The 24,640-nt window shown below is 38.9% G+C and overlaps 3 protein-coding genes across 7 annotated transcripts; 1 reads left to right on the top strand and 2 right to left on the bottom strand.

Moving 5' to 3' along the window:
- Nucleotides 1–1,895: 1,895 nt before the first annotated feature.
- On the bottom strand, nucleotides 1,896–11,569 carry ppcdc (phosphopantothenoylcysteine decarboxylase). 3 transcript variants are annotated; one of them, XM_080865334.1, is made up of 6 exons: nucleotides 11,356–11,496; nucleotides 9,077–9,385; nucleotides 6,661–6,756; nucleotides 6,124–6,252; nucleotides 5,860–6,028; nucleotides 1,896–3,034 (listed from the first exon to the last, which is right to left on the bottom strand). In XM_080865334.1, the coding sequence occupies exons 2-6, from the start codon at nucleotides 9,086–9,088 to the stop codon at nucleotides 2,946–2,948; spliced, it is 495 nt and encodes a 164-aa protein (XP_080721460.1). In that variant the 5' UTR covers nucleotides 9,089–9,385; nucleotides 11,356–11,496; the 3' UTR covers nucleotides 1,896–2,945. The 3 variants fall into 3 exon arrangements, with proteins under 3 accessions (XP_080721460.1, XP_080721458.1, XP_080721459.1); XM_080865332.1 differs by lacking the exon at nucleotides 9,077–9,385 and having other exon boundaries at nucleotides 11,356–11,567; XM_080865333.1 differs by lacking the exons at nucleotides 6,661–6,756; nucleotides 9,077–9,385 and having other exon boundaries at nucleotides 11,356–11,569.
- A 61-nt stretch (nucleotides 11,570–11,630) lies between these two features.
- Nucleotides 11,631–15,420, top strand: hacd3 (3-hydroxyacyl-CoA dehydratase 3). 2 transcript variants are annotated; one of them, XM_080865315.1, is made up of 11 exons: nucleotides 11,632–11,842; nucleotides 12,610–12,652; nucleotides 12,750–12,823; nucleotides 12,961–13,125; nucleotides 13,257–13,302; nucleotides 13,405–13,515; nucleotides 13,606–13,733; nucleotides 13,835–13,947; nucleotides 14,243–14,349; nucleotides 14,450–14,581; nucleotides 14,683–15,420. In XM_080865315.1, the coding sequence occupies exons 1-11, from the start codon at nucleotides 11,765–11,767 to the stop codon at nucleotides 14,757–14,759; spliced, it is 1,074 nt and encodes a 357-aa protein (XP_080721441.1). In that variant the 5' UTR covers nucleotides 11,632–11,764; the 3' UTR covers nucleotides 14,760–15,420. The 2 variants fall into 2 exon arrangements, with proteins under 2 accessions (XP_080721442.1, XP_080721441.1); XM_080865316.1 differs by lacking the exon at nucleotides 13,405–13,515 and having other exon boundaries at nucleotides 11,631–11,842.
- On the bottom strand, nucleotides 15,179–22,042 carry ints14 (integrator complex subunit 14). Of its 2 annotated transcripts, none has more exons than XM_080865297.1 (12): nucleotides 21,861–22,042; nucleotides 21,298–21,616; nucleotides 21,083–21,190; nucleotides 20,772–20,927; nucleotides 19,670–19,788; nucleotides 19,424–19,566; nucleotides 18,723–18,815; nucleotides 18,049–18,193; nucleotides 17,805–17,938; nucleotides 17,316–17,434; nucleotides 15,944–16,009; nucleotides 15,179–15,845 (listed from the first exon to the last, which is right to left on the bottom strand). In XM_080865297.1, exons 2-12 carry the CDS (start codon nucleotides 21,517–21,519, stop codon nucleotides 15,612–15,614), a joined length of 1,539 nt encoding a protein of 512 aa, XP_080721423.1. In that variant the 5' UTR covers nucleotides 21,520–21,616; nucleotides 21,861–22,042; the 3' UTR covers nucleotides 15,179–15,611. The 2 variants fall into 2 exon arrangements, with proteins under 2 accessions (XP_080721423.1, XP_080721424.1); XM_080865298.1 differs by having other exon boundaries at nucleotides 21,865–22,042.
- Nucleotides 22,043–24,640: the final 2,598 nt, after the last annotated feature.

The raw sequence follows: 24,640 nt of genomic DNA, 5'->3' as shown, positions 1-24,640 counted from the left end.
TAAAATGATAAACATAATGTACAGCATGACGTGGCTGACTTAGATTGCAATACAAAGTATCCTGATCTCTTAAATGGGGGGTAGGCCTACTTGTCCCAACATAACACTACTCCAGACAACTGCCACCTGCCAGGTGCACTTTCAGTTTATTACAAGTAAGACAGTTGTGTACCGTCTGTTTTCTCTGGACACAATCCAGACCTGGATGTTTCACTTTGGTAGGAGATAGAGGGCTTTCACAAAGATAAACATGTCTTACACTAATGCGATCCATGGGTTTCGTCACTTTTGCCCTTTGGACATCTTGTAAAAGCATTTGGGGAAGTTGTTCTAAAAAGCTCAAACCATCTTAAAGCAAACATAAAGAAAATTTCCAAAAATGCACAAACAAAATGAGGATGTATCGTTGTTACCAAGTCAAGGATTTCCGTATCATGACAGTTTTATTTTATGTGGTTCTGCAGTAAAACCAGTCTGTCAAACTGCCTGGTGGGAAAAGAGTTTCTGTTGCCTTGTGTCAGATAATTAATCCCCAGAGGCACCAGGACAGCATCTATAGAATTAAATAAGAAGGATGTTGTTCACACTATAATGCATAGGTGTCAAACTCTGGCCCGCAGGCCAAATTTGGCCCGCAGCCTAATTACATTTGGCCCGCGAAGCCATACCAAATTACTATTAGAGCTGGCCTACTGGTATTATACAGCTAATATATATATTGTTTAGTATTAAGCTATGCTTGTTCCAAATTCAGTTTTTCAGCAAAACTTGTTTGAGTCCATAAGAAAAGATTCATTTTTATATCTGGAGGAAGATTTTTTTTTAAAATAAATATTAATGTTAGCCCGCGACTTTGTTCCAGTTTTGAATTTTGGCCCACTGTGTATTTGAGTTTGACACCCCTGCTATAATGTATGACATGGCCAGAACATGGATTTAATGACTTTTTGTTTCATGCAATGCTTTTATACTCATTTGCAATTCTATATTTTTCCTTTTGTCATGGTTCCCCATATGACCATCTAAAGGATCTCTCACTAATATCATACAGAGCCCAGAACAGAGAAGTGCAGTCTGAATCAGCATTATATTTTATCATTTATTTTATATACACACACATATGAACAACCAAGCTTACATATACACACCATGGGCATGAATGTCATGGTAATTTTGGGCTTTTTATTATTTTAAAAATTCCCAGAGTGGAATGATTGTTCACCATTCATCTTCAGTGACTTTAAAAAACAAAAAAACAAGAATTCATTTTGGATTTGACAGGGTCAAAATATAAATGCAGGCTCAAACATATACATGCACTTACTTACATTTTTTAATAATTGGTGCTGAAGGTTCTACAGTGTCTTAGGTCGACAAAGCCAAGGTCTAATAACTCGTCATTAGCGACTGATTACAACTTTTAGTGACTGAGAGGGTGCCAACCAAGAAAGACGCTCCTCCTCCAAAAGCAACACCTTTAAGCTCGACTGATATTTGCAGCTGTCCACATGTGAACAAGCCTTCTGGAAAAAAGTTTTATGGTCAAAGATGTGACAAAGATTGAGACAATAAAGAGGTATGTTTGGAGGAGCACAGGTGTGGCTTTCAAATGGACAAACACTGTAGCAACTGTCAAGCATGGTGGTGGTAGCAGCATGCTCTGGGGCTGTTTTGCTTCCAGCAATACTGGCAGAATATTAAAGGAGGAGGACTACCTCCAAATTCGCCAACTTTTTCTCAAATCAAGAGCTGGACAGGACAACAATCCAAAAACTAAACCTGGTTTTGGAATAGATAAAGCAAGCTTCAGGAATCACCTTCCCCGACCCTAATGAAAATGTGTGGACTATGCTTAAAAGGAAAACAACCAGAGTTAGAAATGATCATGCACCCAATTCTTGTTTTTTTTTTTTTAAGTCATTAAAGGCACATCCTGTATGTCTGATATGATTGATTATGCTCAATAATCGATCCTGGAAAAAGGACACTTCAAAGAACTAATTAAAACCCATAGAAAACCCCAAATTACAACGGCTTTCATGAATCTGATGGGAATACATGACTGAAATTTTAACTTGTTGCACTTTTGTCTCTTTACCTTTGATAATGACAACAATTTCAGTTCCTTTAGCAAATAAACAAAATGTATAATCACACATTTTACAGCTTGGAGTATAAATATGGCCTTTTTAACAGGTATATTATTAGATGTTCATTTAGAGAGGTACTTAGCAAACAGTAATGTGGCATGTTGCAGTTTTCATTATCCTTATATCTATATCTGAATACGTCAGCTAACATTAAACAAAAAGAATAAACAAAGGTAAATTCAGAGGAAAGCCTTTCCAGGAAAAACAAGTCGAGCACATCGTAAACAGGCTCAAACTGTCTGTTCAAGTCAGGAAAAAATGCATAATACAAAACGCACTTTCATGTCATCTCTGAGAGATGCAGCTGTTGCTACCTTATCTTTTATGTTACTTGGGATACCAAATAATGTGTTACTATCTAAACAAAATAAATATAGAAAAAAAAACAACACAAAACTGTTTAAAATGTACCTCAAAAAACTGATGGTGACAGCTAAAAATTAACGTCTCACACTACCAACTTTTTTGTTTTTAACCTCTGGGATGATCAGGCTCCAGAGGTGATATGATGGGAATTAATGTTGAAAAAGTCAATGCACGTCTTTGAAATGTAAAGCTGCTGTGCCCCAACAGGTTTAACAATACCAAAAGAGGATTTAGAGAGATGCCAGTCATGATGTTCTGGAGACACCCACACATTCTAAGAAGTGAATTTATGAAGTAAAACAGGTAAAAGCAAGTAAATGAGTTTACCATGGGTGTGTTGGACCGTGGCAGTTTGACAAATCCAACAACAAGGCATAGTGTTTGTTTTTCTTTGGCCTTTTGTGTTTGCTTGGATGTACAATATGACGTTCATGCTTCCAAAGATGACTCATCTGGTTTCTGAAGATACTCTTTGACAAGACTGACAATTGTCGATACTTCTGCCATGGCACCTTTACCTATGGAAAAACAAAGAATTATGAGCTATACAAATGTCTTCTGCAGAAAACTATAAATCAGTCAGTGCCTGAAGGAAAATACAAAGAAGACATGTACACGATTGCAATGCAAATGCTCATGCACATTCTTCACATTCATAAATACACTACACTACACTCAAGCTGTTTGCATATAAATCTGAGCCAAACCCCACCGATGAATCAAAAAGACAGCACTATTAGCAACAAAACTCATAGGCACAGCTCCACCATTTTATTTATTCTTTTATAACACTTTATGCAGTACATCTCCAAAATAGATGAATTGATTAGAATTTTGAAGCTTTAACTGTATCCATGTGTACATCTGCACATGTTTGTGCTTCACTGGGTGAATGGGTTAAATGCAGAGGAACTATTTCCCTATGGGGACTAACACGCACACTTTAGTCATTAGATTAATGTACCAAGGTCAACTGTATGAATTGACATAGTATCAATCAATGTCTTAAACTGAGTTATACAATCTAGGTGACACTTCATTACTTTTCCACTACACAGAAAGTGGTTTACAAAGCCAAGACGTAAACATGACATTAAAAAGTCCAGTGTTAGATATCCTTGAAAAACATTGTGAAGGGAAGTTGTTCCCACTGAATCTATTTCTAGCCTTTTGTCTTCTGTCCAACTTTCTTTGCACTTGCTATAAGACTAAGTCATTAAAATTAGTACTTTCAGTTCCTTATATTAGCACTTTCTATGCTTATTTATACTTTCCTGTACTCTTAGTGGATGTTAATAGGAAACTTCTTTTGACTTAGCTGAAAACACAGCTTAATAAACAGCAGCCTAGGGTAACTAGAAGCAGGATAATCAATACTTACCATGGACTATAGTTATTTATACTAGGTTATATTAAAGGTGGACACTGCAGCTGTGGACAGTGTTTTTTCCAGAAATAATTTCTCAGAATAAAGTAGTCGACACACCTGCTACAGATATAGATTTAGCAGATGCAGCAGCCTCACACAGCATGTTAAATATGAACGCTAAGTATCAGCAGTGCTGTCAGCATTGGTATCTAGCCATCCAAGCATTTTAGGAGATAAGCTCCAGTTAGCAAAAAACAACAAATTGTATTAACGGGGAAGAAAAATGAAATGAACGGAAGTTGTGAAGAGTTAAGTAGATAAAATGGTAGCACCTTATACAAAAATAGACCATGCAACACAAGTTTTTGCATTTACAAATCGCACCATAAGTCTTAAAGCACATGTACTACAAGTATGTGATGCCAACTTTAGAACTTGTACGATCTATACATTTCACTTGGTTGCTATTTATGCTATAACAGTGCTATAAAAGCTACTGCTTTAGAGTGCATGGTTGATCACAACAACACACGCAACACAAAAAGTAGCTTCTACCAGAGCCACAGAAAATGGTGTCAAATACGTGTAGCATTTTCCATCAAGGCCTATTCATTTTTATCTTGTGGTGAGTTTGAGTGCTGGGTTATTCTTGAAACTACCTGCATTGTAAGACATGCCATGTCATCCTAGTAAATCTAAACACTGGTAAGATGTTCACATAGTTTGTCCAAGTCTCTTAATACTTTGCTTAGCCACATGACAGAATGAAAAACAAGTCCTTGATACAAAAAAGGGAAGGAGGCAGTTTTAGATGTTCTTGGATAATCCCTTTGTACCACAGTTATCTCTTAAGTACAGTGTCTTTGGAAAGGAACTAAAATATGCCTCTCGTAGGTAACTTACTATGTCAAGTTATGTGACACAGTTTAACAGTGAGCACTGAGCAGGTTGATATGACCTCACACACAGCTGGCTACTGTGCCTGGTAATTAAGAGCAATTCACGAGCCACTTTAATCTAAAATCATCCTTGGGATAAGTCACCTTATCAGAAAAAAAGGAAGCATGTGGCATGTGATTTGGAATAAGGTCTGTTTACCTATAGCAGCTAATAGTCACAGTGTGCTGGTACATAGTGTACTTTTTACAGCCACAGGACACTGAAATCAACACAACTGGTGAAGGAGAATTTGTGTTAAGGAAGAAGGTAGAAAAACTAGCCTTTGAAACTATTTTTTTAAAGGTGAGATTTGACCTCTTGTTTTATCTGCCTGTGATGCTGTGTGTCACCTGGTCTAATCACTGTTACATGCCACTCTCCTTATTCACCTTTGGACCCCTGATGTCATATGATTTACTCACTACTGTCACGTTTCTTGCCTGCGCAGTTCAAGTAGTGTTTGCTCCTGCTATATACTATATATAAAAGGAGGACGTAACCCACATTCATCCTTAAAGAGGCATTTTTTTTTAAACTGCCATCAGGGGGGAATTTCCCCTGACTGCAAAAAGTAGTCCAATCATATAGACGTGCATGAGTTTTTATACTCCAGGTGAAGACACCTGGAGTATAAAAAATATATAATGGCAAATATATGAGCTACAGATACAGTTACGGGTTTACAGTAATAATAAATAAATAAATAAATAAATAAATAAATAAATAAATAAATAAAGACAAAGTCCAAGATGGGTGTAGTAAAATAAGTCACTGGCTCCATGGCATGTGTGAATATTAATCTCCAGCTATTTTAAAGCCATAATAATCATGTCAGTCTTTTTTTAAGGAAATTGTAAGATACTCACTTGAGTAAGGCTCACAAATGTGAGAATATGATGTCTGCTGTTGCATAATTCTAAGTTCTAAGTAAAATATGTAAATTTCAACCCTTTTTCAATTTCCAACGATCTGAGAGTCTGAGTAAATATTAGCAAAGGTTAAATATATTTAGTTCCTCCTCATATTAAAACTCACCTTCATCTCCACACACTAGCTTTTTGGCAACGCAGGGGATTTCCACATATCCAAACTCTTTCAGTCTGGATACCTGCTGGGCTGTAATAGGATGCAGCCACATAGCTGTGTTCATTGCAGGGCAGAAGAGAAGAGGACGACTGGTATCCCAGGCTCTTACCACACACGTCTGAAATGACAAATACACATAAACCTGGAAATCATTTCACAGAAATTCTGCAATAAATGATTATTTGCAAAATCTTTAGTGTTTCATCTTCTTACCAGCAGATTATCACAAATACCACTAGCAATCTTTCCAAGACTGTTGGCATCAAGAGGGGCAATGACAAGTAGATCTGCCCAACGCCTTAGCTCAATGTGTAGCACAGGATCAGATCTCTGTTTCCACAGCTAAATGAGAGACATGCTGTTTGAAATGCATCCAGTTACACAGTCACATCTTCACTTCTGTCTGGAATGCACAAGTTAAACCAGTGTTTTTATGTCTCAGAATTCTCACAAGTAACTCCAGTGTTTTCAAGTTAATAATGGGCAACTCATACCACATTTCATTTTGCTCAGTATGGCACTGTACAGTATTCCTTCACCTATTTTATTTGAAGAGCCCAAGCTGACCTTCATATTGATTATATATGTCATGTTAATTTGTCTTTTCTATATATATATATATATATATATATATATATATATATATATATATATATATATATATATATATATATATATATATATATATATATATATGTTTTCAGTGTAATAATGGCTACATTAGAATATCATACTCGAGTTAGTTATTACCTCCCATTCATCCTCGTCACTGTAGATTTTGACTGACACCTCAGCAGAATTATAGAAGTGCTTGGCATGCTCTGTAGTGACTACACGTACATCCACCTACAGCATGACAACATAAATGACAGTGACTGCAGGGGAGAGAGAGAGAGAGAGAGAGAGAGAGAGATAGATAGATAGATAGATAGATAGATAGAGTGCAACAATACACAAAATTCACGGTTCGGTTCGATACTTTGGTGTCACGGTTCGATATTTTTTCGATACAAAAAAATGTTCATGCCTTTTTAATTTGTCATTTATTAAATTTTCACGGCACATTCCGCACCACATCTCTGTGCGTTCATCATTTGTTTGAAGCCAGCTCACCTCCTGCAACTACTTTTCCGAGAATACGCGCTTCTTTTGTGGTTCGGACTCCTTCTGACATTTCTTTGGAGGTGGAGGAACATTACAGTAATTGCTTAAAGGAGCTTGCTTCTTCGACATCTTTAAGAGTTCTAAACAAATGTCTGTCCTCCTCCTTAAAATCTTATGTATGCAAACACGCGTTGCAACTTCTTATCTTGTGCCCATTTTTTATTTTGACAGCGAATGCGCACCTGCGGACCACTTATGTGCAGCCCTGGTTATTTCGCTTGTCATATTGCAGCCACAGAAATTCTTTTGTCCATGAAACCATAAAGCTGCACTTTCTTTTTGCCTTATAGTCTGATTTGTCATAACTTCTCCGTTTTGTGGTAAGCTTTTCTTTGGCTGTCACTTCTTCACCCTGACCTGTCTTATTTGGCTCAGCAGAACTAAAATATTGTGGCGAGCTCAGACAAGAAGGAGACGGAGGTATCGTTTGGTCTTGCTTCCCGTGAGCTAGCCAGGGAGCACAGCCGTTTATTGACATCTGCAGAAGAACACTGCCGCTAGCTAACTGCTCAGCGCGGCAACAGCACAGCAACAACAACAACACCACCACACAGGGCGCCCTCTGACCCCGGAAGGACACACCGTCGCAGCGAGAGGGCGTCACCCGTCACTATGGCAACATAAACAAAACATAACTGTACAAACAGAACCCCGAACAGCCCTGACCCGCTACATAGCCCCCACCTAAGGGGTCAGTCGTCCCCGACGACCCCATTACCCCACACAAAGTCATGCAAATGTCAAGGTGCCTTCTTTTGGCGCACCGGCCGGTCACGGTCACTCGGGTCAGAACATGGGGTGCCACCATCATCCCACTTCAGATACCAATGTGGCGAGCTCAGACAAGGAGGAGACTGAGATATCGTTTGGTCTTGCTTCCCGTGAGCTAGCCAGGGAGCACAGCCGTTTATTGACATCTGCAGAAGAACACTGCTAGCTAACTGCTCAGCGCGGCAACAGCACAGCAACAACAACAACACCACACAGGGCGCCCTCTGACCCCGGAAGGACACACCGTCGCAGCGAGAGGGCGTCACCCGTCACTATGGCAACATAAACAAAACATAACTGTACAAACAGAACCCCGAACAGCCCTGATCCGCTACAATATATATCCTGCTGCTTTTACACACGCACTCACATAATGCTCAGCGATTCTCTGCACGATCAACCTCTCACATGTTTAAGCTTGCTGCGGGAGATTTCACTTGTCATGTTTGCATAGTAAGCTAACGATTGATAAGACAATGTCAGAGGAATTGGTGCGCAAATTATCATCACTCACCAATCAGTGCTGTCGCTCTCTATACACAGTTCGTGCAATTGCAAAGTGAAAGCAAAAAAACAAGCGCAAATTCAAACGGGATTTCAATATGTCACATATTGGCAGTGGCTCACCGATGCCAATGACATAATTACCCAGCTACATTTCCGAAAGAATGCAAAAGCATTGACATAGATTTTTCCTTCCTACAATAGCCCGACGGGCAGGGTAGCCCGTCTGAAAAAAATCGCTAGCCCCAGGACGTCGGGCTAGCGATTTTGCGAGCCCTGTATCTGATTGAGGAATCACTCATCTTTGGAAAAGAGAGTTTATTACAGAGAAATGCCTCTTTCCAAAATAAAAGCTATACTATCCGCTTCTTCTGGGCTATATTCTCAGCAGCATAAGGAGAATCACGCGCTAACAGCTGTCTAAATGACTCGGCTAAAGTTAGTAGCATGCTTGTTGTTTTTGTCTTTGCACTAGGATGATGTAAATGTGCAGTCATATTCGTTGTGTTCCCACTAGTGCTTTCAGGTTAATCTCGTTGAAATGACCTTAACGCTACAACACGGCAAATCTCCGTTAACGAGCTACCGCCGATCGCCCTGTGCATGGGGCTAGACGGCCAACACGTTAACAAGCTAACTGCGCTAACACACTAGTTCCCACCTATGTAATTGAGCATTGCATGGCACATCCAACATACTGTTTTACTTTAGTCCATGACTCGCTTACCTTCAGGGTCATACGTCACATGAAAACCAAAATAATTCCAAACGCCAGATCTGAATGAGAGTGGGGGAGGTCCATGTTGCAAGGAGAGCTTAACTTCTGTCTGGCTAGCTTGCCCTGCGCTCTTCCTTCTGACTATGCTGTCTGTGTTGAGCGCTCAGTGGATCTGCGCTCGACAGTGCAGCCTAGGCGGAGTAGTTGAACACAGATTCACTGAGCGCTCAACACAGACAGCATCGTCAGAAGGAAAGTTGATAAAATAAATTACAAATGTTGTATTGTTCGATACATATGCGTACCGAACCGAAAGCACTGTATCGAACGGTTCAATATCGATACGAATATCGTGATAGATAGATAGATAGATAGATAGATAGATAGATAGATAGATAGATAGATAGATAGATAGATAGATAGATAGATAGATAGATAGATAGATAGATAGATAGATAGATAGATAGATAGATAGATAGATAAGGGGAAAAGGGAGGGAGACACACATCAGTAGTATGAATTTCCTTTTCCACCACATCCCATTTAAAATTGAGATCTGATGACTGTGGATGCCTGAAAGCCACTTGTGTACAATGGATTCACTGTCATGTTCACAAACCAGTTTAACATGATTTGAGCTTTATGGCATGTTATCCTGCAGGAAGCAGCCATCAGAAGATGAGTACTCTGTGGTCATAAATGATAGACATATTTAAATGATGACTTAAATGTACTAAGAGGCCTGGAGTGTGCCAAGACAATATCCCCCACAACATAACACCACCTTCAGCCTGAACAATTGAGACATGGCGGGATGGATCCATGTTTTATGATCTTTATACCAATTTCCCACCCTACCATTTGAACATTTTTCCAAACTTCTTCTGTCCAATTTTGGTGAGTCTGTATGAACTGTAGCCTCATTTTTCAATGTCTAGCTGACAGGCATGGCACAGGGTGGGGTTTTGGCTAAGGTTCGATGAGTTGTGCATTGAGAGATACTCTTCTAGTACCATGGTTGTAACATGAGGATTTTGAATTACTCTCCTCTAACCCTGGACGTCACAAAGGCATTTTCACCCAGAAAGCTACCATTCACTGGACATTTTCTCTTTTTTGGGCTATTCTCTGTAAACCCTAGAGATGATTGAGTGGGAAAATACCAGTAGATCAGCAGTTCCTGAAATACTCAGAACAACCTGTTTGCGGCCCACAAACATGCTACGTTCAAAGTCACTTAAATCACCTTTCATTGCCATTCGGATGTTCAGATGAAGTTAAGCAGGTAATCTTGACCATGTCTACATGCCTAAATGCTTGAGTTGCTGCCATGGGATTGGCTAAATAGATATTTGCATTAAAAAGCAGCTTAATTGGTGTACCTAACCAAGTAGCAAGTGAGTGCAGATAGAGTCTACATAGGTATGAATTTCTGTTTACTCTAAGTTTTTACATTATTATAGAGTATTTTTTTAAACAACTACCACTAGTATGCTTGAATTAATTCATCAATTGTTTTATAATTAGCAGGGCTTGAGCAGGTGAAGTGTTCATTCTTTCTCAAGTAAATAAATACGTCATACTAGTTGTTACAGAGAAGATTTTCCTACAACTGACTGTTTAATTTAAAAAAGAATGATGTTTACAAGACATTACTGCTTCCAGTGACATCCGTGATCCCACATCATTTTGTTGGAAATTAAATTGACTGATTGGGGCATTATGTCTCTCTGCTCCATGGGATGTGCATCCATGCATATTCTCGCATGTTAAACTCAAATGAAGCAATTATTCTTAGTTTGACAGGCCAAATATTTCTCTCTACAGGTATTAGCTATTACACATACAATTTAAAACTATTTGCATTGCTATGCAAACGCATAGCTTCATCACCCTGTTTACTACAAAAGTCCTAACACACTTTATTTAGTATATTGCAAAACCTTTCCCACACTAATACCAACACTGTCATATATTATCCCCGTTTAACATTTGCGTCTTCAAATGTCGTTTTCTCTATTTTCATGGACGACCGTTGTGGTTTTTAATTAACAGGCAGATATTGCTGGCTCAGATTTGCTCTGTTTATTTAATAACTAGAATATACTGCGTTTGTAGCGATGCTGCCTAACATCCCCATCTTGCGGTAAAGGTGAGCTTATGCGTATTATGCCACTTAGATAAACAATAAATGTATATAGATGCTTGTGCTATTATTTGCTAACTATGTACGGGGAAAATAGAAACATTCATGATATGCAAACATTAACTAATATGAAGCAACTCACCCCGGAGAGTTCAAGAAGCTGGGAGACCAAAAGAGGCAGTTTCAAGGCTGCGACGCTTCCTGTCACTCCAACAAGGACATTAAATGTCCCGGAAGTTTTCAACAAATCAGTTTTTAAACTTGACATATGGTCGTCTTGCTGCCTGTTAGCATACTGCCAAAAGAAAAATTAGACAACCTGTCGCGTTCCTGTGACACTTCCGTAAATATTCACTTAGCCAATCAGGGAAGAGCACGTCTAACGTTTGTGCCTCCTGCACGAGCGCGTCTCAGCACTGATCAGTGGAGAGCGCGCACGTTCGAAGAATATTCTGGGTAATTGCTAAAGTCCTTCCAGGGCAGCTAGCATGAAGCGTGGAGCGTTCATTCATTGTTTGCCCGATTAAAAAAAACTGATCAAAAACGCAATAATGGCACTCACACCTCTTGTTTATTGGGCTCAACGCCATGAAGACATTTACCTGCGAGTTGAGCTGACAGATGTTCAGGTGAGAGTACCTCCTGCAGTTGCTTGTCACGGGCAAAACGCTTTAGCATGGTTCTGACTTTTTTTTTTTTCTTTTTTTTTTTAAGCCTTGTGTTTGGGCCTCTGATGGTAAATGGGAAGCAATGCAAATACAGACGAAAGGTTCCTGTAAACGTTATCCTGCTGGATAGCTGTACTATTTGCATACTGTATGAGAACTGAGATCTCTTATCTGATAACTGATCCATACAAAGCTCTCTGTTGAGGTCCTTCGTTCATTATGTAGTACGTCTAAAGCCACACAACCTGTTCGAACCTGTTTTTAAAACCTGTTGATTTTAAGAATATTCGTGTTAACAGTTAATCACATGGGTGAAAAGTCCTAAAAATACCCGTTGGAACTACTCGGAAGGCGGGGTGGGTGGGGGTGGTAGCATTGTTCACGCGGCGCTCGTGGGGTTATGTGTGAGGGACAGGTGTTGTTACACCTGTAGATATCACATCATCCCATACTACATGCTACAGGAGGGCTTCTCAGCACTCGTTTTCTTCTTCTTTTTATAGCACTTAACTCTATTTCTGATCATGTAACAGAAGATTCAGGTTAGAGACTTTTTAACCACTTATTTTACCTGGTAATTAAATATCCTATGTGTTTTGCAATATAGTTTGTCACGGTAATATGTAACATAAGATTAATATCTTTGTTTCGGGTTTCTGTTAACAGGAAGTAAAAAAATTCTTGATCTAGCGAGGAAGTATGCTTATCCTTTGCCTGTGTTTTTGCAGAATATTGACGTCCACGTGGATGAAAATGTCCTTCACTTTTCAGGTGACATGGATTCACGGATTTCATTTGCATTTGGTGATTAAAGACATATTTTTAAAAATATTTTTGTGGCATTTCATTTGTGATATCCTGTTTGTAGCCCAGGGGCATGGTGCAAAAGGACAAAATGAGTACAAGTTCAGCTTGGACTTCCTCTTACCAGTAAAGCCACAGGTATGCTGAGTAATTCTATAATTTATCTTGTGGGATCAGAAATATATCTATAGACAGAATAACTTTAAGATTGCTCTTAAATCTTTTCCTTTCCTTTCTTTGGTTTTCCTGTTTGTGCTCATTGCGTGAACCTGTAGGTCAGCTACAAGTCCACACAGCGGCAGGTGAACATTACAGTGCACAAAATACAGCGAGGTTGGTGGGAAAGGCTGACTCTCCGGGAGCGTAAACCTGTCTTCCTGGCACCGGACTTTGATCGCTGGCTGGACGAGTCAGACGCTGAGATGGAAATCAGAGAAAAGGTAAGAGTACAACTTGGCATTTGACAATTGTTACTAGATGACACTCGCAGATAAAGATTAAAAAATGTCAGTATGACTAAAATAATTGATTAAAGACTGTACTATTTTCATTTTTTAAATACTTTTAAAAGGAGGAGAAAAAGAACAGGCTGAAGGCTTCAAGACAAAAAGAAGAAGGTGGGTGCAGATAATATATTGCACTTGAACATTCTGTTTTATCAGATGGCTTTGAAGGGAAAACTGCTGATACAATTTTCCAATTTCTTTGAAATATTTCAGGGTTCGTCAGCCTGAAAACTGTGTTCTTGATTGTGTACAACCTGGTCCAGTTTCTTGGTTTTTCATGGATCTTTATCAACATGACAGTGCGCCTGTTTATCATTGGCATAGGTGTGAAAATATATTACACAGGAGAAGCTGAAAGTGTCACTTACTTCACAGAAAACTGGTTAAAACATGTCCGTTCAAAACTCTTTTCAGATTCCCTCTATGACACATTTCACACAATTTCGGATGTGATGTTCTTCTGCCAGATCCTGGCATTAGTAGAGGTCCTGAATGCTGCTTTTGGTGTAGTCAAGACAGGTGTTATACCAACTCTTATACAGGTATGGGATGGGTTTTTTTTTTTTTTTTTTTTTTTGCCTGAGTTCAAGTTTCCTAAAGTTACAGATTGAGCACCAATACACATCTTTTGTTTGTGCACTAGGTGGTCGGAAGGAATTTTATCCTCTTCATCATTTTTGGTAGTCTGGAGGAAATGCACCACAAGCCAGTTGTGTTCTTTGTTTTCTATCTGTGGAGTGCTATTGAGATTTTTAGGCAAGTATGCATTTTCCTACTGTCTACAGTAAACAGTCATCTAGTGATATATAGTACAGCTTTAGCCAGTTGTATTTAAAACTAAAATTGGATAAGATTTAGAGCTTTGCAAATGTTTGGAACAGTTACAGTTTTTTGTTAGATTTTATTCACATTTCAGCCTTGAAACAGGCAAGTAGCAGTTGCATCTGAGCTATAATTTTATAAGAATGTGTAACTGTGGATGCAACTTTGTGTAATTTTATTTGGAGCATGACTTTTTTTTCCCTTAACCAACATGCTCATCCTTTTTCAGGTATCCCTTTTACATGCTGGGCTGTTTCAATACAGAGTGGAAAACCCTCACTTGGCTGCGGTATACTGTCTGGATGCCACTGTATCCACTAGGTGTTTTAGCTGAAGGTAGGCTTTTTTTTTTTTTAAACAAAATTTGATATAAAAAAACATGCAAACATGTTTATAGACTCTATTATATATACTCTTATCTCTCAATCCCACGTAGCTCTTGCAGTGATCCAGTCCATCCCCATCTTTGATGAATCTAACCTCTTCAGCATTCCTCTGACTAAAGTGATTGGCACCTCTGTCAGCTTCTCTTACTTCCTGTACATTTATCTTGTTCTTATGTTTTTGGGTAAGTCCCCACATGAACTGTCTCTCACATGACACATATATTCTAACTTAACCACTGCTGCTCTGATATTAATCTTGGTTCCCCCTCCCCCCCCACAAAAGGACTTTTTATCAACTTTAGCCACCTTTACAAGCAGAGGAAGAGGCGCTTCCGGACCAAAAAGAGGAAAGCAAATTGAGACTCAACACCAACAGCATTCCTTGAACACCTTTGCTGCCTGCTTATTCCTCGACCTTTGTTTTTAATAATCATCATCCTTATGTCAAATTTATTATCAACTCAATTTTTGACAGCCTGTCCATATAAAAACTAAAATGACTTCCTTTATGGCTATTATTAACACAATAGATGTGCAATGAGTACAGAAATACTGCATCGAGCAAACTTATTGGTGACCAAGTTTGCACACACATACCGGTACATTTCCATAGCACCTGTGTGATAGTGCCCCCCCCCCCCGCTCTTAGTCTTGTTTTTCTCCCACGCAGCGCTATTTTGAGAAGCACTGATAAGAAAACCCTGTTATCATTTCATATTCAGTCACTGCCATATGTATAAAGAAAACAAGTCATCATTCCACATGATAAGCTCTTGGTTATAATTTCACAATTCCAAGCCATTCCACAAAGCTCAGGGACAAATAACCAGACTGCTTAAAAAAAAAAAGTGTCCATTGTGCTCAACAACAACCTTCAAGGAGCAATGTTAAATTGTAACAGGTTTTTTCTGGCTGCTTTTTTATTATTTGCACTTGAATTACGAATGCCAACATTAATAGCTGTTTACTCTGTTCTGTAAATGTGGCAGTTATTTGACAATGAATAAAAACCTAATTTTAATGTGGTTATTGTGTCAAAAGATTCCTACAAAGGAACATTTATAAAAACAAAACAACACTGAATCCCAAAGATGACTTCGTAAAATAATCCCGTGAACGTCTTTACAGGGTGTATGCAACACTGCAGCACATTGGTCCACGCAGGCGGAGCCTATGATATTTTGAGTTCATTCATACAAATTCGGATGCGGCTCAACTTGAGAAATCCGTGTGCATGGGAACAATGTTGTGATCAAAAGCAGCATACTGGGAGTCACCAGTGCTGGCCAATTTAAGCTGCTGTGCAGCGTGGGAGAGCTGGAAAGCAGCATCAGGATGTGCCGAGTCTGGCAGCATGGTGCACTCTCTCTCCAGCAGATCGGCAACTCCCTTCAGGAGCTCCCAGAAACCAAAAGCCAAAGCAGCCTTACGTAGACGGTTCAGCTCCTGTCAGAATCAAAATGAAAATATAACATTTCATTTTTGGAAAAAAAACAAACATAGCTTTAAAAATTATAGTTTAGAGCCACTCCAGCTAATCTTACCTTATAGAAGGTCTGAGTTTTATCTGGCAGTTTCCTGGCATTCCTCAGGATCTTCTGGACATCAGTCTGTACAATGACAGCATAAAAAACGAGTCAATGAATCAAAAGGCCCCTTAAATGTTTTGACCAATGAAATGTTTTTATATTAGTTTTAGTGATTACGGCTTGAAAACCTGAAATCCAGTATCTCAATTAGTAGAATATTTATTAGTTGATCTGTATTGGAAATTGTTGGTTCACCGTTTTGTTAAGTACAGAGTTAACAGCCATCTACAAGATGATTTTAGAGTACTCTATGCGCAGATCTTCTGATAAGCTTCAGTGAGATGCAGATTTCCCTTTTTCAGCAGGAGTAAGCACACATTGCTAAATCTATGAGCAAATGGTTTGCTGACAATGTTATTACTGTGCATGACTATAGCCAACTAATCTGATCTAAATGCCAAAGAGAATCTGTGAGATAATGTCAGGAAGATGAGAAACACAGACAAGCTGCACTATCGGCCATCTATCTATCAAAGCAACCTGGGCTTCAGTGCAGATCATCTCCATGCCACGCCGCCTTGATAAATAATAAAAGCACTCAAACTAAGTGCTGAGTGTTTACATGAACTTTACAGTAGGTGGACATTTCTTTATTGTCAATCTTTTTTTGATTAAACTTAGGAAGCATTTTAATAATCTGAGACACTGGATTTCCGTTTTTAAATGAGCTATAAACCACAAGCCTCAAGATTTATATCAAATAGTAAATATTTCGTCATATTTTTAGGAAATATTTCACTTTGTGTGTAATGATTATTGAATAAACTACAAAAATGAAAAACCTTTTGATGACATTTTCCTTTGTTTTTTTAAGATTCACTAATATAAGATTACATAGTTGGTCATGTAAAGATTACTCTGAATGACAGACTTGGACTGACCTGAAGAATCAATATTTGTTTGATGGCGACAATATTGACAAAATCAAATACCAGAAATTCCTGGAGTAATTATTAATCACAGGAACAAGAATTTCAATAAATATTAACCAAGCTCTGCTGAAGAGAGTTCAAACAAAGTAGAGACTTGCTGAGCCCACTGTAGAGGCAGTGAACAGAGCAGCCTCTGAGAAGCCAAGTAACTCATTAGTCAATTGCAAGAAATTAATCTGAAGCTATTTTGACAATTTCGCAAATAAGCCTTTTTTTCTTCTTCTTACACAGAAATGTCAGAAATTAATCGCTTTCTGGGTTTTTTTAAAAACAGAAAGCAGTTCATTAAAAGAATATAATTAGATAAATTTATCACTGACAGAAATGTATGAAATGTTTGTCTTTTCTCCAAACTTTCAAGAGAAAAATACTCTCACGCAGTAATTTTACTTCACCTGTAGTCCACTGGCCTTAATCCACACGGTCACATTCTGGGCATAGCTACGTTTCACCTGTGGTTGTACAGGAAATGGACTTTTACTGTCATCCTCTCCGTAGGGATTATCAGCCGCTTCTGTGACATGAGAAAGGTCACGGGACAACATAGTGAGGTCAGTCAATACACTGCATCATGAGACACGTGAGAAACCCAGGTGAAGTATTAACTACTTGATCGTGTCCACAGTCTGTTGTTCTTTAGGAATACTTGTGCATGGGTCATTGTGTCACATGTTAAATAAAACACAGAGTTTCAGAATATCCCTAAAATGGTTTCCGGATTAATTTAAGCCACTGGGGGAAAAAAGAAAAAAAAATTTAAAGACAGTGCACTTAGAAACCTCATATAATCTTTTGTAAACACAGAACTCTTCATATTTGCTCATTTGACCCTCATCTGCAATGAAACTTGGCATGGTGGAGAGATTAAAAAAACAAAAAGTCACCTGAGATTGGTCCCAAATGTGATATCTTGCCCAGCCAGGGCAGAGGCTCCGGACCGGGATCAAAAAGAGACATCATCAAGTTTGATTTCTTCTTGCTGTCTGCCTGGGAGTACAACATGCCGTACCACTCCGGCCTGAGGGGCAAAAAAGCAAACTACATATACAATTTGTTTGCATAATATAGCAGTCTTTATGGTGCAGGTTAATATAAAATAGTTTATATAACAGCTCTGCTGCATCTCACCCCAGCTGGACCAGCGCCACCATGCCTTCAACCTTCAGACTTCCATGTAAAAGTACACAAAAATTGGGACTTTTGCCTGCCATCTGACTGGCAGAAGGTTCCTCCTCAAGCTCATCTGTGGTTCCCGTACCAACTTCATCCACATCTAAAACCAAGTACACATAATAAACTAAATCATAAATATTTGCTATTCTTTATTAATCAGAAAAAAATACTTGTTTTCATTTCTGCTGTTAGACTGTGTTAGACAATTTTACTTACGTTTTTCTCATCTCTTCTATTAATGTTAGTTTTAATCTTTTACATTACAGAATGAGAGCAATTTTTTAAAGAAGTACTGAAATAAATTAGTGTGCATGACAAATAAAGGAAGCTCGAACCTCAAGGGATTTCCCAGCAGCTTTGCTCTTCCTTCCTATTTTGTTGGTTTCTTATAGTCAGAGGAATTTCCTGATTCGTTCGTTATCAACCTTATTTACTAAAATTGATTTGTTCTGCAACAGCAAACTCTAAAGTTCTTTTTTCTTTCTTTCTTAAGTGAGTTAACATAAAGCTGCTTGAACATTTGGGTGTTTACATCTAAATACGAGGAGATGTGCACAAGCTGCAAAGCTAATATGTCACCAATCCGCATTTCTCTATAACTGGAACATAGCAAAAGTATTAAAACCAACCTTTGTTTACAGCAATAGGTAATACCAAGTGTCTGGATATGACAGGAGGACTTGCAATGTCAGCAATTTCAATGAAACCCACAATCTCCAAATCTGAAAGGCATACAAGAGAAAGATTTGTTTAAAAAAAATGAAGAATTTAAAGAGGATACGAAACACTAAACATATAAAGGCCAGTTTACATCGTGGAGGTCTGCTCTCAAAAACTGACATAGATGTAACACTGTCTGTGAAAGAAGTGCTTAAAGTTTACTTAAATAAGAACAGTGTAGAGGACAGACTGTTTGAATCACCAGACCGACAGAATGAAGTCAGAAACTGATTTTTCCTCCTCTAACCAGCTGTACTGTGCGGCACAATCAGCTCATGCAATCAGCTAAGTTTCTTAGCCCAGCACAAAAATGATCCCCTTAAACGGATTTTCAGTTTTAGTGTCTTTATTTTCCTTAGAGTTATTGATTCTCTCACTAGTTAGCTAACGTAAAATAATGTAAGTCTACTAGCTGCCACCAGCCAACCACATGTTGTCATGGTCCGTACTGACAGAATAAAACTTCAGCACTTATTTCTTAAATCCTGCTTCACAGTTACATCTATGTCAGTTTTTTAAAGTAGGGTTCCATGATGTAAATTAGCTTTTATGCATGTAATGTTTCATGACCTCCTTAAATTAAACTAATCATAAAATCTGAAGCCAGTACCTGTACTAACAGTCCGGGGCATAGGCTCCACCTCTTCATCCATCACGACAGGCTCAGGTCGAGGGAAGACCTGAACATCTGAGGATAGATTCCCACAGTGCAAAACCGCGTGGAAGGGAGAGTATACAAGATCGATCAGCTTCCTGGGGACATGCAGATATAGAATATGACCAAAGATGCCCTTACTAAACATATGAAAGAGGTTAAAATGTTTTTTGTGAATAATCTAAACAGTTACAGTAGTACCCAAACATGGTCTGTACACTCTTCATGCAAAGCGGTCCCTCCATAGTAAAGATTTGCCCATCCCCTCCACTAAGGCAAAGTAATTCCTCCAGGTTGTCCATGGCATCAGTCATCTGTAACTGAAATTACACAAGACAGTGAGTCTAATTTTTCAAAGCTGGGCTATTTAGCTAGATTAAGTTAAACTTTTACATATTTGCAATTTAATGGCAATTTCCACATTCTCAATTAGACTGATCATGCTTCCTGAAAGGTACTGACAGATGGAATAAATATAGATCTAGGGCTGAGACTGTGGTATGGGGAAGACTGGTGGTTGCTCCTGGGCCTCGCAGATTCCCATGTATGAAAATGAGAACTAAGAACCTGAGTGAAGGAAGTAGCCATACAATAGTCATATGACAGGGAGTGAATGAGGTGTGGTCCCCCTCCTAAAAAAATCTCCATGAGAAACTTCCCGGGCACTTGGGATACAATAGCACAAAAACTTTAACTGATAAGTGCTGTGAGGTTATCTATAGCAAATTTTTGTCTGTCGATTCTGAAATGCTGACAGAGAAATCATCTTAAACCTTTAATCAAAGGTCACCTCATCTACAAATTTCATGACGATAAACATTTCACTCACATGTACTGTACCAGTGTACCTGCACATGTGATGTGACAATAAAAGTGATTTGATGAATACCTGATATTTAATAACATGCAGGGTTTTCCCCGACTCAAAGTTGGTAACTATTTATAACCATGATTAGTGTGCATATAGTCAACACAAAAAGACTGTGCTATTTCACTTATACTTATAAGTTTATACATTTTATGTTATTTTTTTGCTATTTGAAAAATAAAATGTATTCAAATTTATTTTTTAAATAACAGCTTTGTGAAGTGACAGCCTCTTTGTTGGAAGCCAAAATGTTTTATGTGCTGGAAAACTATAGTTTGAGTCTGTGAAGGTAGAAAGCAACTGTCATACTGCTGTCATCCTAAAATGTTCACAGAAATGTGTGATTTACAGGTGTCTAACACAGGCAATATGACCCTGAATTGTGTTTTTGATAGCTGCTTCTGGTATCATGTGACTGTAAGGATGGCTCAATACCTCCTCTGCATTGGCAATACACATGATGAACAGTTTGGTAGGAAAAGGGAAAGGAAGAGGAAATTTCTTGTCATCCCCACGTTGTTTCAGTGTTTGGAGGGAGTGGCGTAAAGACCCCTTCCCAATACCAAGGGATCCATCAGTAACCAGCACCACCTACAGGACATATGGAAGAAGTACATAAACATAACTCAGTATATGAACATATGGTTCAGATCACTGCAGGAAAGCTATTCGACCAATAATAAGCAATAAATAAATCCAATAAATACAGAGGTGTGGCGATACTGAATAAAGTGTTAGCCAAATACCTGACAGGGGCAGGCACTACCCCACTCCTGCTGTACTACATTACTAACTCCATTTAGAGCTGCTTCAACACAGGTTTTGTCATAGTCTTCCAGGTTGCTCAGAGCCTCCTGTGCAGGAAAAAAAACATACGGTAATCCCAAAATCAGACCGCTTTTCAAGGAAACAAAATATACTTTGACTTTTCAGACAGATATGTCACATGAGCACACTTTACCTGCAATGCATTGTAGTCTCTGGTGAAAGGTACCAGGAGTTCCCACAGGGAAGAAAAGGCCATCAGCGACGTGAACTCCAAGCGGTAGTTTGAGGCCATGTGTTCAAACAACATATTGAGTCCGTGGACAGCCAGGTTCTTCCTCTGAAACTCTTCGATGCCATCCAATGACACTGGTCGTGTCATGGACAGAGACACGTCCATTAACACCACAGTAGGCATGCTCACCGCTTACAGATCCCAAATATGAAAACAGAAGTCCGCTGCAATGCTCCCACTGACGGTTTCCACTGCGTTGTCGTCGCTGAGGCGTATTTAGCTAGAACAACCAAATACACAGGCGCCGTCAGTAAAGATAAAGAAGAAGGGACATATGGTAACATCCGAACTGTTAGCTAATGTTGGCTAGTTTTTCGGCTAATTTACATTAGCATTATGTAACGCTACGGCAAACGAATGAAATGTTCCAGCTGCCATTTAACCAAAATTACATTATAACTATCCAAAACCTAAGATACAAAGTAAAGAAGCGGTATCAGGAAAAAAAAATTACTAAAACCTACGCGCCTTTCAGTTTTTACGCTAACTAAACAATGGTTATGGTGTACTGTGCACCAGCACTTCCGTCCGGGCTGACATTAGTGTACACATCAGCGGATAGTTCCCGGGAGATAAAAAAACAAAACAAAACCCATAACAACAACAATAATAGTAATAATAATGATAATGATGATAATAATAATGATCTGGCTGCAGACATAACTTTTTATCATCTAGAGATGATAAAAAGTCTTTGTGCAAAACAAGTCTTTTGGCGACTTGTTTTGCACAAAAGACGGGCCGATAAGCAACGCCCACTTTAAAGCCCTGACCAGTAAAGATTTGGTGGACGCGTTTCAAGGTATCTACCCACATTTTCAAAATACATTTTCACAGTTTAAATATTTTTAAATGTATTTTAGGCTTTCTGGAATCTGCTTTGATGATTAGTTTAAGATGAGACGCTACACATAATCCTATTAGTCGGACCTAAAGTAGGTTATAATGTTTACGGTGAAGACTTTTCCAGCGTCATATCCTATAACTTGAACATTCCTTAGATGTCTGCCACTATGATTAAAAATTATAATATTTGTTTTGATTATCTGAATAGAACAGAACCTCTGAAAATATCCTTATCTGGTGCTGTATTTGAGTTGTAATTGCAAAACAGTTCCTAAACTTTTTGAAGAACCTTTTTTTTAGGTTTTGAAGTGGAAGTGGGAAGTTGGGACTTTTTTTGATTGATTTTTCAAAAATGAATTGTACAAGAGGAAAACGACTGCGGCTGAAAAAGCTTCTTTTTTTTTCCTCTTTGGGACTCTCCTCTGTTCCCTCTGTCAGCTGACTGTCAGTGCCAGACCAGGTTTGCCTCAGAACGGAGAGGATTTCAGGGGGAAATTAACAAAGATACTTGAGGTGGAATCTCTCACTGCAAAGCATGATTATGATCCCCAAGATCAGACGCATGTGGTAGATGATGTGGAAACAACCTCAGATTCCAACATACCCACCACTACTGAGTCTCTATTACTGCAAGTCACAAAAGGGTTTATCTCTGCAGCCTCTAAGCTTCCAAAAGAAATATCTACAGCAGCTCCAGCTCCTCCTGCACCGACCATCCTTCATGCTCATTATCCTCTAGATATCTTTTGGCTGGGTGATCCTTCACCTCATTGGGATCATTTACATGTTTGTGCTGCTGGCGATCTTGTGTGATAAATTCTTTGTTCCTGCTCTCAGGGTAATCAGGGACAAGTTAGCCATCTCCTATGATGTGGTAGGAGCCACCTTCATGGCTGCTGGAATATCCACCCCAAAGCTTTTGGGTTTCTTAATAGGAGTCTTCATCACCCATGACAACTTTTGGCACAGTTGCGGGCTCAGCAGTTTTCAGTGTTTCTTTTGTGAATGGATTGTGTGCTTTGTTTTCTCAGCAAGTTCTCCACCTGTCCTGGTGGCCTCTATTAAGAAATATGTCATTCTACATATTTGACCTCATCGTACTGATCATCTTCTTCCTGGACAATGTCATAATGTGGTGGGAGAGCATGATGCTGGTGGCTTGTTAAACTCTCTATGTCATTTTCATGAAGTTTAACGTGCATATAGAGCACAAACTCAAGACCAAACTCCACAAACACAAGAGCATTTTTAAAGCTATTGCTGCAGAGGAACCTGACAAGGTAAGCTCTCCTTTTCAGAGGTCTTATGTTGAATCAGACAAGAATTGAATCTACTGTTTGGTATTTATGTAATTTTCAAGAGCCTAAAATCTGTATTATCTTGTTTAAAACCCATTAATTTAATGATTTCAACCGTGCCCACAACAATCCTTAACTGACAATATCATCATAAATGTAGTTTCACACATAAACCTAATTTATTGGTCACTGTTAACTGGTTTGTAATGACTGCTTTGATTTAAAAAACCATTTAACCCCAGATGGTATCTACACCAGTGATGTGTTACAATTTTAGTGTATGATTGGGAACAAAACTACAGAGTGTAGTTCATTCAGATGTGTCTGTAAGTATGTTTTGCATCTATTTAAAGAATTAAAAGAATTAACACAAGGATAACATGAATACCAGGCGTTCACAGAAACATATTAAAAAGTTACCAGTTAGACAAATACAGTGGGGCAAAAAAGTATTTAGTCAGCCACCGATTGTGCAAGTTCCCCCACCTAAAATGATGACAGAGGTCAGTAATTTGCACCAGAGGTACACTTCAACTGTGAGAGACAGAATGTGAAAAAAAAATCCATGAATCCACATGGTAGGATTTGTAAAGAATTTATTCGTAAATCAGGGTGGAAAATAAGTATTTGGTCAATAACAAAAATACAACTCAATACTTTGTAACATAACCTTTGTTGGCAATAACAGAGGTCAAACGTTTACTATAGGTCTTTACCAGGTTTGCACACACAGTAGCTGGTATTTTGGCCCATTCCTCCATGCAGATCTTCTCGAGAGCAGTGATGTTTTGGGGCTGTCGCCGAGCAACACGGACTTTCAACTCCCGCCACAGATTTTCTATGGGGTTGAGGTCTGGAGACTGGCTAGGCCACTCCAGGACTTTCAAATGCTTCTTACGGAGCCACTCCTTTGTTGCCCGGGCGGTGTGTTTTGGATCATTGTCATGTTGGAAGACCCAGCCTCGTTTCATCTTCAAAGTTCTCACTGATGGAAGGAGGTTTTGGCTCAAAATCTCACGATACATGGCCCCATTCATTCTGTCCTTAACACGGATCAGTCGTCCTGTCCCCTTGGCAGAAAAACAGCCCCATAGCATGAT

This window comes from Rhamphochromis sp. 'chilingali' (genome assembly GCF_963969265.1).
Source record: "Rhamphochromis sp. 'chilingali' genome assembly, chromosome: 2".
Taxonomy (NCBI): Eukaryota; Metazoa; Chordata; class Actinopteri; order Cichliformes; family Cichlidae; genus Rhamphochromis; species Rhamphochromis sp. 'chilingali'.
The sequence above is the reverse complement of the archived record's forward strand: the minus strand, read 5'-3'. Positions and strand labels throughout refer to the sequence as shown.